The sequence below is a fragment of the Oryzias melastigma genome, linkage group LG6 (assembly GCF_002922805.2).
Source record: "Oryzias melastigma strain HK-1 linkage group LG6, ASM292280v2, whole genome shotgun sequence".
Lineage (NCBI taxonomy): Eukaryota > Metazoa > Chordata > Actinopteri > Beloniformes > Adrianichthyidae > Oryzias > Oryzias melastigma.
In genome coordinates this window covers 17,078,290-17,092,621 of record NC_050517.1, presented here as the reverse complement: position 1 = coordinate 17,092,621, position 14,332 = coordinate 17,078,290, and the positions used below count along the sequence as shown (strand labels likewise).

Here is a 14,332-nt window from a genome sequence, read left to right as displayed (position 1 = left end):
GTGCCACTGGGCGACGTTTGTACGCGGCCGAGCGAGCATGTCTTTCCAGTGTTTCACTTCTGCAGGTCCACTCTTCCATGAAAGGTAAATCTGAGGGCAGACGAGACACAACAATCATCGTGTAACTTCACAGACAAGAACAATTGATGCAAGCTTCAACTTTTTGAAAAAAAGTTCAATTTTTATAGTTATTTAGGTACATTTTTCAGGAATATTTACTTTGAATAAAGCTGTGTTGGAAGGAATTAGTGCATCAAGATGGTGATCTTGGTTCACCAACAAGCTAAAATGCATTAGCATGTAAGAAAGAAATGAAACCTTGAGTTGAAATAATCCATATTCAACCATGAAAAACAAAAGCATTAGTTTGAACTTTAACTAGCTCGCAGACACTACTGTTCAGCGAGGTTTTGCATCATTTCTGCACATCCAGCTACACAAGTCAAATGAATGACAGAAAAATTAGGCTTATGACTTGAGTGATGCCCTCAGGTCGAGATGAAACGAGGACGTTTGGGAAAAACCAGCAAACACAGCTGTTTTTATCAGAAATTCAAAGAAAGCCTTAAAAAAGAGGCTTTTTTTAAATGCAATTAAATTCTGAAAGCCTCCAAACCTTAATGAGCTGGAAATGTTTGCATAAGAATAATGGTCAAAGAGCAACATGGGGTAAAGCCGACTGTCAGATGTTATTAGTGCTAAAAGAAGCCTGTGCAAGGGCTGAATTCATTTAAAAATGTATATTTTAACACATTTCTATGCACATAAATCCTCTCAGCTGTAAGGCAGTGAATGTTTGCAGTTTTAGCTCCTTCCATAGAAATTATCTGGTTTTTGCTCTGTGCCAAAATAGATTGTAAAGGTGCTGGGAGACAGATTTTCTCATCTGTGAAACTGACTGGTCATTTGCACAGATTTCTGTCTTTGTGCTAAGCTAACCATCTGCCAGGCTTAAGTAAAGTGACAAATTCGGGAGTTATCAGTACTTTAGAGGCGGCTGTGGCTCAAGAAAAAAAAAAAAGTGGCAGTTCAGTGAGCAGAAGGTGTTTGGTTTGGTGCCCAGTTTCAAAGTAAAGATGTTGTAAACTCTTCAGGAAAAATACTGAAGCACAGATGGACTCTGATATGTTCACAAGGAACATCATCTGCTATTTGCAGGAAAATCCAACAGAATAAAACAATTATTTGATTAGAAGTTTGAAAAGATTTTTTCAGAACATTTTTAAGACATTTCTGACGAAGATAAAGAGAAACTTTTAAAGTTTTAAGATCGTAGTCCACTGAACATTAAGCCAAAAATGTTGATGCACATTTATTTCATGTAAATCAAGCGAACACTTACAGACCCACTCCAATGAAAATCATGTTTTGAGGGTTTTAACATGTTCTTGTGGCATTTTTCTCATGACTGAGGACGTATATTTAAAAAATTGGCTTTAAATTGTGTTTCTGAGTATTTCATTATATGAATTGCTGTGAATCTGAAGCAGATGGAAAAAAATGCAGTTGGAATAAGCTTGTAAGAGTAACATAGAAGCAATAATCAGAAGGCTACTAGCTCCACGCATTCACTTGCAGACATAGATCCATGTACGTCGTTGTTTACTTTGTCTAAGCTAGATAGATCTGATATTGATCTATGGAATGTTATTTGAGCTGGCATGAACAATGAGCAAAAAAAGCTCCTTTAAGACACCCTCAGATCGAGCACAACTGTGCAGACGCCGAGTGTATTTGTGCTGTGAGCCAGTGTAGCGATGGCGGGGGCTACTAAAAGGACATATAAGGTATGTGCAACCATCTTTGGAAAAGTTTTGATGATTGTTTTTGTGGGAGAAATGCAGACATGCTGCTAAAGGATGACGTCATGAAACATGTAGCGGTGGGTGGAGCCACAGGAACTCCAAGACACATCTGTGATTACTTCAAGATGCTGCCACATCTGTCAACAACCCTCCATAGAATTGACAATTTAAAAATCAAGAGCATCTGTAGAGGTCATTACTTTACCTTCTGTAAATTGCTATGATCTCAATCAGACTGACTGTTAGAGATACAGCGCTTTATTAAATGTAAATACTTGTTGAAGTTTGAGTACTTTGCTGAAACCGGATGTATTTGAATCAGGACGTCAGCTTACCTTGCCAATCACATCGTTGCGGCTGAGCCGGTCCTTGTCCATGACTGTGATGACGATGGTGGTCTCCCTCAGCACGTGGGCGGGCACGTCAAAGGGGAAGGACTCGTTGAAGACTGGGTTCAGACAGCGTTTAATAACCACCGTCTTCTTCTTCTCTACGCGCTTGTCCTTGTGCATGAGCCACACTTTCACATAGGGGTCTGCAACACAAATGCAGCGAGCAGCCGCTCGTATTAGCAGGATCACGAAGATGCTCAGGAATGGTGGATTTTAGGGTCAGATTTGCAATTACCCTCCTTATTGTTAAAGTCAAAAAGGCAGCAGGGAAGCAGTTACAGAGTATGAGCTCAAGGTCAACCTATTCCCAAAGCTAGAAAACATACAAATGAGGAAGTATTTATGGAAATAGTGGCGAGGGATTTGGACTAACTATTCTAGATCATTTATTAATGATAAAAACTACCACTTCCACAACTGAGATGACTGTATAAAATAAAAGGCGAGAAAATGTTTCACCAAAAAAAGCATATTTTAAAACCCAACCAGACTTGGCTGATACACATTTGGCTGGAGGGCTCCTGATCCTCATAGATAAACAGAAAGATGGAGGTCATCAGAGATGCTTGATGCAATGTCACCTTGCAGGTGCAGTTATCTAAAACAGACAGTGACTCTCCTCCGCACAGGCAAGACTTTAAATATTTGTGAAGCGGCGTGTGAAGCCAAAAACCCTTCATCATCCTGAGAATGACGGATGAGAGGTAAGCACAGGTTAAAGAAAGAAAGACGTGAATAAACATGGAGGAGTGTCTACCTGAGGTTCCACCGATATCCATGGCTTTAAGATTACGTGCTTTGATGATGTTCACAGTGATGGTGTTGGCAGTGGGGTTGTAGCAGAGAGACACCAGCAGTTCTCCTCGTCTCCCCTGAGAGGAACACATGTCAACACAGTGGAACATGAATCCTCCTTAAATAAACCTGAATGGAGAAATGTGTGACATCGCATTTGGTTGTCCTTTCTGCTCCATCCTCTAGTCTCAAACATAGAAAGTTTAGACACCATGAGGTTTTGTACGGTGGACCTATACTTTACGTAAAAATATATTAAAGATTACAACAATTACGTAAAAATTACATTTGAGTAAGAGTGAAACAATTCTTTGTGAATCAGTAAAAAAATGATTCAAACTCATCAACATGTTCATTGTTGCAGAAAATGTAAAAATCGGTTTGTCACGGCCTGTGCCTAAATTTAGAAATGCGGAGCAGATGATATTTCTTCATGCGGGCTCACTGCAAGTGAGTACATGCCTGTGTACATGTGTGTGTAGCGAACAGGCTCTTCAGCTGCGCTCCTCACCAGGGATATTCTCTCAGCTCCTTCGGATTTAAAAGTTTCACATAAGTCAGTCCCTCCAGGATTTTACGATGTTTCAAGTGCAACTACTAATGCAAAATCAAGTGTTGCGCTGAGCAAGTGCGGAGTGTCCAGTGACACTGTGTCAGAGTAGGTTCTGAAGTTGTGTGTAAGACAAGTTACATTTGTTACAAGTTAGGTTGTTGTTGAAATAAATAACACACCTCTTGGTTAAAAAGTATTTGTGATCATTTCAATGTCATGTATAATTGTTTATTTGCATTTAATTCTTTCTATTAGTAGGAAAACAGACAGTTTGATGTAAGGGACAAAAGGAAAATCTAATTTGATTAATTGTGTTCAGGAAAAAAGAAATTGGAAAAAAATCGAAATTGTGACTTTAAAACTGTGAATCAAAGCGAATCATGGCTTGACTGAATTGTTACATCCCCATATTTTAGAAAACAAAACAAAACTCAAGAAACCCAAACATAATTTCCAAAAAAATTAAACGTTTCAGAAATAATTTTCAGAAATCAAGATTGAAATATTCAAAAATTAAACACAAAAAGAAACTAAAAAGGTAAGTATTATGAGACATCATTCATTGGAGGACAACATTGATTTTTGACATTTTATTTTTTTTAAATGTCTGTATACTAATAAAGGTTTTATAATTAGTATGATTCATACCCAGTATTGTTTTCAGTTTAAGTGACATTTCACTTTGATTTTCAAAAATTAGTTTTGTTTTCTGAAACGTTTTATTTTTATTTAGAGATATTATTTTGGTGTTTGGTGATCTTCAATATGTTTTTGCGTTGTTTGTGTGATTTACACTTCAGGGCCACCGTAGTCTTGGCCAACAGAAGTTACTTATCCTAAATTGACGTCCACCAGGCCCACATGCTGAAAAGCAGTCCCCAAACTGGTGCCACTCGCTTAAATAAGCAACCCGGATATCACATGTCAGGGACACCCCTCTGCCTCTTACACTGCCATCACTGCAGGGCTTGAGCTCCTTCCAGAAGGTCTTCATCTGGCCCAGTTCCACTTTGTTCAGAGGAATTGACACCTCTCCAATGGGGTCGTTTCTGCTGAAGCGGTCATAGTCCAGAACCTGCAGGTAGAGCGTGCGCTCTCTCACCTTCTCATATGGGAAACCTGAAACAGACACAGAAGCTGATAAAACACTGCCAGGAGCGGAGAAAGTCCCAAAGAGTGAGAGGCTTGTATCTGACAGTGTGGGCGGTGGTGATGGGGGGTGTTATCAGCAAAGTGCTAACAGAGGGGAATTTGACAAAGGCCAAAGTGCATGTAAAAAGCGATTGTCAGTTTTCCCACATGACCCACAACGATCATTATGGAGAATTCCTCACTGAGAAGCCAAACTCATTCATTTTTCAGCAGCACTTATGATTCTCTGGAAAAGATTTGGACTGCATCCACATTTTTCTTTCACCGTCTAACCATTGCTGTCAGGCAACAACGTTGGAACGCCACTTTAAAAGGGACTCTCAATGAATGCAGAATACATAAGCAATAAATTGAATATTATCAAGTTAAAGTTAATTTTACAGAATGTAAAAAGCCTGGAGATTCAAAAATATATTAACATATGAAATGTTTTATTTTTATTTTTAATGGTTGATAAGGTGAAAATTGTCATGTTATTTTAAATGGATATGAGGTGAAATTTACTTTGACAGTCCATTTTTGTTAGGAACAAGAATAGGCAAAAACACATTTGTACTAAATTAGTTATTTCCTAACAAGTTACTGTTGTTTTTTGCTAACGACATCGGATGTGGGTAATCTGGAGGGTTCAGTGTTTCAAACTATAAAAGCCAAACTGCCTCTGATGGCATTTTATCAAGAGCTCAGAAAGTTGATTAAAACATGCAGGTTTAATCAGTAAAATTGGAAAAAAAAAGGTTTATGTTAACTTAATTCAAAGGTGGCTCAAACCTTTTTGTTCCTAAAAGCTTTTTTAATGAAAAGTAATACATTTTTAAGAAATTGGACCAAACAAGAACAAATCAACGGGTTTGGATTCTGTGATTTTTTTTTAACTTATATTAAATATACCAACATATTTTCAGGGTTTGGTCTAATAGCTTTAATTTTCCTCCAGCATGCTTCCTGTATAACTGCACACCACTCTGTCACTCCAAGGGAATTAATCCATGTTGCCACCAAACTAGAGATTAAAAGCTACGCCAACTAACTGGAAACTCTCCATTTGCGGGCAGCAGTTGGAAGTTTTATCTATTAAAGTTATGGACAGGATTTGGACAAAAGGCAGACCTGGCAGTTTCCTGCATCGACTGGAAAGGAGCCTGGTTTTTTAGCAAGTGTTCAGTCCAGCTGCACAGAGACTGTGACGATCCCAAACGCCTCGCTAACTCAAAGAGCATCAAACAGCATCGCCGTTTTTCTTTGTGTTTTTTGGAACATGATGTAACTCAGTGTCTATAGTGACGCCAGCTTTGATGAGTGTGAGTAAGACAGACCTTCAAAGAGGAAAGTTTCATTCCAGTGGGGGTTGAGGTTCTTCCTCTTGACCTTGGTCTCCAGCTTGTGCTTTTTGTCTGGCAGCAGATAGATTTTAACAAAAGGGTCTGAGGTTCCGGAGAAGTCCTTGGCCGGCAGGTCCTGGCCCTTTAGGACTTTGACGGTGAGCGTCGTGTTCTGGAAGCTGTAGCCTATGCTGAACTGGATCCGGCCCAGCTTTTCACTGATAGGCCCTTCGCCGTCATCGTCCTCTGAGCCCGGAGACAACTGCAGGGCCACAAATGCAAAAGAAATGACTTGCGAATCTCTCACCAGCACCCACTTGGGTGAAGAGTTAGGTGCAAAGACATCACATACACAGACCTTGACAGAGAAAGGTAGTGAGGTGGTGGGATTTTTTGGAGCTACTCTGAGGCAAATACGGCTCTAGCATTAGTCAGAGTCTCTCTTTAATTTTCTTAAAAGGCAGGAGGTGCTCAGATTGAAGATACAGAGATTCAGACCACACTTTTGCTTTCCCGGCCACTATGACTTCTTTATCATTACTGTGCACTAAATGGCCACAATCTGATAAAAGCAACAGATAACAAGAGAGAGCGCACGAGAGACAAAGCGAAAGGAGGTGAGACAGAGTTGCGTGAGAAGCATCAATAGTTGCAGCCACAGAAGCACAGTTCAAGGTTGGGATTCTGCAGTTGCAGCTGTTTTGACAGCTCCTTCTTTTCTCCCTGTAGATCTGCTTTCTGCCCGTCCTTTAACGCGTTTTCCCCTGTTTACATCAGCATCTATAGGGGGAGATGGGTGAATTTGTTTTAACTTAAGGGACTTGATTTCAACACAGGAAACGGCTTAAAATTCAAGTGTGGCAAAAAAAATTAAGGCTTTTCAGGATTACCTTTAATGAAAATGAAGAATAAAACATATGTAATGCTGTGATGACTGTAAACAGAATTATATGTATTATTAAGGTAAGTAAGGCCTGTGTGATGGTGCTTTTTTAAGTTTTATTTTCTTGGGTTGTTTTTAGAGACGATCTGATTTTACAGTCACCCCAGGTTTCAGTTTTCTGTAGCGGTTTTTAGTTAATGGCTGGTCAAAATTTTGCTTTTTGTCTTGTTTAAGATTTATTCATTAAATGTTGTTTTGTTTTGTTTTTTTCTACCAAGCCCAAATCTCCTGCGTTTGGGTCCTTGCACAGCCACAATTCCTGACAGGCATGGTTGTTAGTGCTAGAAAACAGATCAATATTGTGTGGCTCATTTTGAATGAAGAGAAACATTTGAATGAAACAGAGTAAGACTTGTGCAGCTGTGATACTTTCCTCTTTTTCTTTTAATAAACATTAATTAAAGCGAAACTGTAGCACAAAAACAAATGAATGTGATTACTGAATTACTTTTAAAAAACAGATTTATTAATAGAAAATCTGATATTTTCCTATTTAAAACTTCTTAAAATAACAATATGGTAATTCCAGCTCAAGGTTAGCATGAACTATTTAAAAGAATAGAGTAAGACATTTAGGCATAAATGTTTCTCAGTAAAATATATTTGTCAATTAGATTTTTTTGATAGAAAGTGTCAAACTAGATCATTTCCATATCAGTTTGAAGAAGCAGCTAGAACAAAGTAAAACCTTCAATGATTAAGACACACGCTTGCTGCTTGATCTTATGTAAGGGTGTATTCAGACTAGACACATTTGGTTCACTTCAGTGGTGTCCTAATCCAGTCATCAATGGCCGGCCTCCTTCTGGTTTTCCAGAAATCCTGGCTTATCTGCTGCTGATCCCCTGGATCAGGTGTGTTTTTAGCCAATAAGGAGCTTTAAAAATAGTTTGGTTGGAAAACATGTAGGACACTGGCCCTGGATTTGGATAACCCTGGTTTAAAGTGAACCAGAGTTCGCTTCCTCCGATAATCCGGAACAGATTTTCAGTGTGAATACACCCATGTGGACCAAATTAAGTGGACTCAGACTTTTCCAGTTTGAATACACTATGATTGTTGGATTGAAAATTAAAAAATGTTGTTATAGCCCTGCCTACAAATAAATAGTGTATATCTGTATGGCGCTATACTACATACTGCATACTACAGCCTTTAACAACCAGGAGCACTGTGGGCCGTCTTGCCCAAAGACATTTCAACACATGTGCGGGAATCAAACTTGTGATCCTCTGACCAGAGGTCAACCACTCTACCTCTGCACCGTCAAATGTAGGTGTGTCTTTTGCATATTTGAGTATTTGATAGTTTTTCCAGATTTACCAAGAGTTACCTGTAACATTACCAATGACTATACATACATACATACATCTTCAGGAGCTGTACCCTCTATTTTCATTTATTTATGAATGTATTCTGCCTCTTAGATACATACAATAATGCCACAGAGAATGGAAAGGCATGCCTGACCTTCCTAAACCATCCAAAAATTCCAATCTTTGTTAGATTCTGTCAGCTGGTTTATTCTAACAGAGTAGAATGGATAATCTTAGAGCTGCAGGAGAAGTTTCGTGATCCATCTTATTTTAATTTTTCATGTCAAGGTGAACAGACCTAACTATGCAGGAGAAAACAGTAGAGCAACAAACGACTGATGCGGAAGAATAGCTGAAGAGCCATGAAAAGAAGCAGAGTAATACATAATGAGCGACAGAAAGGAAAAGATAAACTGATAAGTACTTGTGAGTTTGTACATTAGCATTTGCAAGTATACATATGTACTTCACATGACAAATTATGGTAGTTACTTAAATCGTTTCATTCTATAAACTGTTGCTATTGCCTCATGATCCTAGAGGTAAGTTACCAGCTATTTCCATCATGCAAAAAATAGTGGCCGGATTTTGAAACCCATCACGACTTTCAAAATAAAAGAAAAGAATACTTGGCAGAGATTTTTGCTAAAAACATTCACATTAGTGAAGATGAGCTGACTCTGTGGGTCTAATTTTGGGGATTATTCCTTTATCTTTGGTGATTTGTGTGTAATTCTGTGCCAGATGAGCATCTGATTGGGTTGATTAATTTATATCAGCTTGATGCTGACTGCATTTCCACTAAAAGGCTGAGGTTCTATCCACCACTGCATGCTGCATGACATTTTGCACATTAATTGTCGTTACCAAAAGCTGCACTTATTTCTTGTACGTGCCACAACTCTTAACGTCTCCACTGCCCCTTAAAGACTTAAATTATGTGGTTTGTGCAAACCAGAAGGTGCTAAGTAATTCTTGTGGCGGTGTTTTGCCAGATCCCTTATGTAACCACCTCGGCTCTTATTTGCTTCAGGGCTTTAATCACTGAACCTTTTTTCTCTCAGCATATTGAATGTCTGCTCAATTGATGATTCAAAACGAGTGACTAAGTTGACCCATCAAGAACTTTCCGCTTTTATCCTTGGAAAAAAAAAAAAATCATTGTTCAACGGTCTAATCTAAATTTCATCTTTTGCAGATGGTTCAAAAATGCTAAAACCTCATCTGCACCTTGGCAGTGCATTAGCATAGCAAGAAACACTTTGTTTTTATAATTTCTTGTGAATTACAAAAAACCACAGCCTTTTGCCCCATACGGTCCCATTTTTGAGCCTCCGGCAGCCTGATTATCCTCACAGCAAAGAGCACATTTTTCTTTCTTGTGAGGTAATTTTATGTAATGGTTGCAGATAAAGAAAAAAACGACAAAAAAGCATTAATTTAATTCCGTTGAGTAATAAAGTGATCTACTAAGTATTACAGTCAGGTTGCACAGCACATCTAAAAAGGTTTTTTACTCAGTTATGCTATATGCAGGCACTCTTTAATCTCTCTATTTTCTGTAAATAATTAAGAAGAGAATTGTAGATTAAAAATAAGAGTAATGTGAGCTTAAGTAAAGTAAAAAATAAAGATAAACAGCAAATTCCTTTGGTGTTGATGTCCATAAACTTACTCCTCACTTTTCTCGGATTTTCATAAAAGAAATCTTTCAGATTTTACAAGGTTTAAGATCACAATCTACTAAACAGATTTTTTGTTTAACTGATTCAGTAAATGCCTATAGCTGAGTAGAAATGCAAATCAAACTATGTTTCCAAATCATATAATTCCATAAAAGTAGGGGACCGACTACAGTGCCTTGTGGTACACCTCAATTGAATGTGGAATGTTATATCATAATTTATTTTTCTAATATTCTTTACCAATGTTCATAAAACTTGAACAAACTGACTTTTGGATTGTAACGTCTTGGTAGTTGAGTGAATCTTAAGCATCAACAGGTGAATCCCAGGTGTAATTTCAGTAAGAAAGATTTATCACTTTGTTTCCTTGGAATCCTGGGCTGTTGTCACTCTTACTCTCAATTCTGTCAATCAACATCACACCCTCACTCCTTGGTCCAATTGCTAAATTGTCTTTCTTTTGTTTTTTTAGTCATTTTCCCCCCTCACCTTTAAATTTATCTGTTCTTTTTTATCCTTACCAGTTTTTTTCAGCCTTCATCAACCTCTTTATTCACCAAGATCTACACCTTTGGCCGAGTCATGGTCTCGTTCACATCATCAAAGCCTGAACTCCAAACTCGCTGAGCTATAATGTCCCAGAGTTTAACTATCGAAATACAGAGTTTCACTTAGATTGAACTTATTATTCTGCTCTATTATTAATAAATCTGTTTCACCTCATCTACAAATCTTTCCTTTGTGAAGTCTTGTTCAACTGTCAGATTTTGAATTCACAAATGCTGCACAACTGTCAACAGCACAGCCTTCCTGCAAGAATAAAAGTCCAGGGAGCTTTCTTCACTGCAAACTACATTACAAAAATGGAACCTCAGAAATACTTCTTTGAATTTTGCCACAACTCTCTCAAAGAAACCCTTATGTTGTTGTCAAATACATTTTCAGAAAAGACCAAACAGAGAAGCAAATGGAAATTTAATTAGTTCTGTACAAAAAATAAAAAACACCCCAAAGCCAGATCAAGTTTTTATTTCTGTAATCTTCACCTCTTATATTAGCTTTGTACTTGTTTAATCTGATATGTTTGGAAGCAGAAAAAGTTCATTTCAGTTTTTAGCAAATAAAATAAAGAGATAAAAGTGTGCAAGTATGTGAGTTTCAGCCTCAGTCTTGGATTTTTTACGCTTTTGTGTAGCTAATAAAATCCAAACTGTGATTTATTTCCTCTAATGAAACCAGATTTCCCCCTGAAGGTTTTCTACTACCTAGCATCATTTGCTGGATCCCTCCCATGCTGTAAACGGGTTAACATTCTTCCTTTGCTATGGAAAGGGCTCAGAGGATTCATTGAAGTTTAATATAGACCGGGCAGGGCTGTAGGTGTAAGGAGTTTACTAGCAAGACTAGCGGAGTTAAAATGACTAAAAGTGCTTAGCCAGCTCTTGGTTTATTTTCCAAAAAAAGATATGAGATCAATTCTACCAAAAGATTTGTGGATTGCTGAGTGTTGTCAAGGGATTCTTGGAAAAAAAAGCTATTTAATGATGGCAAGTAATTTCTTAAAAAGCCACTATGGTAGACCACAAAAGGTTAAACCACAAATCCTATTTTCCACAGTTGATGATGGCCTCTATGCTCTTATTCAAGGGCTGGGTAAAATAATAGAGGATAAAAATGGTAATCTAACCAGGCTCTTTATTTCCTATTAAAATGGTTTCTATTCATGCAGGCATTCTGTTTACCAAATCAATCAAAAATGTTAGTGAGTCAAATCTTTCCTGGGATATGAACCATAGCTAACAGCTTTTTAACCAACCAGACATCAACATGTCTTCAAAAGACAAATATCTATATTATTTCTTCTTGAATCACTGTATAAGTAAGTGTAATCATGAGTAAATGGAAAATGCTGCATGATAGTAGGGCAATTCTGTGGACAAGTGATTTGAAAACAGTATGAAGTTACACCAAAATTCTATTTAGTTAAAGTCCCACTTCCAACTATATTTGTATCTATTTTAGAATAAATTCTGGTGGTCTTTTAAAATGGTTATGCAGTTTTCATCCAAAATAAAACAGCCTGTATCATTTTTAAGATACATTTTCTGCAGAGAAGCAAGAACTCATTAGAAATTAGCCTCTGAGTTATGGGCAGGACTGTTAGCACAGAAGTTAGTCTCTACTATTTTCCTATCAGCCCTTTGTTTACTTTCTCTCTGCTAGCTAATAGCTTGTTGCTACCCAATCTGCGACAGCTAGCTAATGCATCAGGTAGCCATTAGTGATTGAGTAGCGACATAGCCCTTCACAAGCCCAAACTAACATTTGTATAGCAAACACATCCAGCCGTATGACTGATGGTAGCTAAGATGAGGAAAATGAAGACAGTAATGTATGAGTTTTTCTGGAGGTGGATGCATCAGGATTGGAGCCGAGAAGGGTGACTGGCTTGCTCATTGCAGATGTTGCGTTATAAACCTAAGCTTTTTAATCTTAAATTATTTTACACATACCAAAGATATTAAAAACACAAACATTCTTACCCTACCCCTCCGGTTTCTGTCTACCCCTCCAACTGTAGGGACATTTGAAGGGAGAGGGGTCTCTGAAATGTTTTTTTTAGGGGTAGAACTAAGGGACTTCGAGCCATTTTGCATGTCGATCAGAAGTCTCTGTTTCCAAAATGTCCTCTGAGGGGGCGTGGCTTTTGGAGCTGAAATGAGCAGCTCCATCCAAGATCCCCCCCTCCCCTGTCTGATTATGATAGCTCTGTGTCTCGCTTGCATACATCTTCATCGCTGCTACATACAAATGTCAAGCAATATTGGTAATGTCCAGCCCCATATTGTTTTGAGCCGGATGTCAGCTCGGATGAAGAAGTGAAGATCTTCATGGACAGAACTTCCTCCAAAATCCTGATTCTTTCTCCTTCCAGTTCACCAAAGACTCTTTTAGCTAATTATCGAATGTTTATTGACATTGCTGTGATCAACACATTCAATCCATTAGTTTCTCAGAGCAGAGTCTTTGGTAAAATAATGAAAGCTAAAATTAAAACGGTCTTTCATTTATTTACAATCCTTTCCAACTGCGGTCAAATGAGCCGCCGTTCACATTTCCGTGGTCACATCAAGAACTTCCGTGGAGTCTCGCAGAGATTTTTCCAGCTTTCTCAGTCCTGCTACTGTAAGTATTGTATGAAACTCACACAAAAAATCCAGTGACGGCTAATTTGACTACGGAAATGTGAACAGTGGCTCATTTGACTGCAGTCAATGTGAAGATACTATCTTCTCTTCTCCAGCACCTGAACTAGACACGCTAGGAACAGATGAGGGTTTAGTGCATGTGCAGCAGAGCTGTTGTGACGTAAAGAAGATCATTCATTCAAACAGAGCATTTCTGTGACAATTTGATTGACAATGATTTTAAAGGAGAAATACTCAGAAACGCAAAACCTGAATGATTTCTTTTTACATTTGTTAAGAAAAATGCCACAAAGACATGTCAAAAACTAAAAAAAAAATACGATGATCTTCAGAGCGGGACTTTAAAGCAAAAACAGCTGTATGCAGCTGTAGGTTTTTACAGTCAACATATGAGAGACGGCTGGAACAATGAAGTCGAAAAACTCTGAAAATTTAATTATGAAAAATCTTCAACAAACACAAAACCCAACCTACCAGAGATTAATATTTGTGGATGACTTAAAAACAGAAGGAAGGACTTCACTCATTCATAAAACTTAAACTAGACAAAAACAGAACTAATTAAAACACGAGAAACTGTTCTTAAAACAGATCCAGATCCATTCATTGCTATCTGTAACACAAATAGCAATGAATGAGTGAACAAAACCTGAAACAAAGCTTAACACTAAATAACACAAAACCAATACACAGTCAGATGCATCAGTGGTACATAATGATAAATAACTTATTGTGAGATACACATTTGTGCAATGAAACCCATCACTTTCCAGACAAAGCCCAGTAGTGAAAGCTCACCTGTACCTTTTCTTGACTTTTTTAAAAACCCATGTTACTTTAAAACTCCTTACAAGTGTGTTCAGTACTTTCACTTCATACTCTAAGAATTATCCGCTACCTTGTTCTTTTGCTCTGAGTTTTGTTTGACCTGTGACAAGAACAGATCAGCATCAAAGTCATCAGAATCAGTGGGATCAAGATGTCTGCTGTGCTGTGTAACTGGGTCAGACTGAAGAAGCATTCAATCACAACCAAACAGTGGAGAAAAGTCTGTCTGCTACATGGTGCAATGACTCACCACTCACTAGAACTTTATATTCTCTTGATGCAAAGATGGTTATTACTTTATCTTATAATTGTCGCACATTGCTTTTTTTTTT

At 37.9% G+C, this 14,332-nt stretch overlaps 1 protein-coding gene across 1 annotated transcript in view; it reads right to left on the bottom strand.

Moving 5' to 3' along the window:
* Positions 1-14,332, bottom strand: part of syt7a (synaptotagmin VIIa) — a gene marked incomplete at its 3' end in the record, with an annotated part of 93,842 nt that continues 79,510 nt past the window's right edge. The window contains exons 9-13 of the mRNA XM_024280710.2: positions 6,014-6,281; positions 4,495-4,664; positions 2,955-3,069; positions 2,141-2,340; positions 1-90 (exon numbers count right to left, since the gene is read on the bottom strand). Of these exons, the coding sequence (XP_024136478.1) occupies positions 1-90; positions 2,141-2,340; positions 2,955-3,069; positions 4,495-4,664; positions 6,014-6,281 (843 nt within the window). The remainder of the gene's footprint in view (positions 91-2,140; positions 2,341-2,954; positions 3,070-4,494; positions 4,665-6,013; positions 6,282-14,332) is intronic.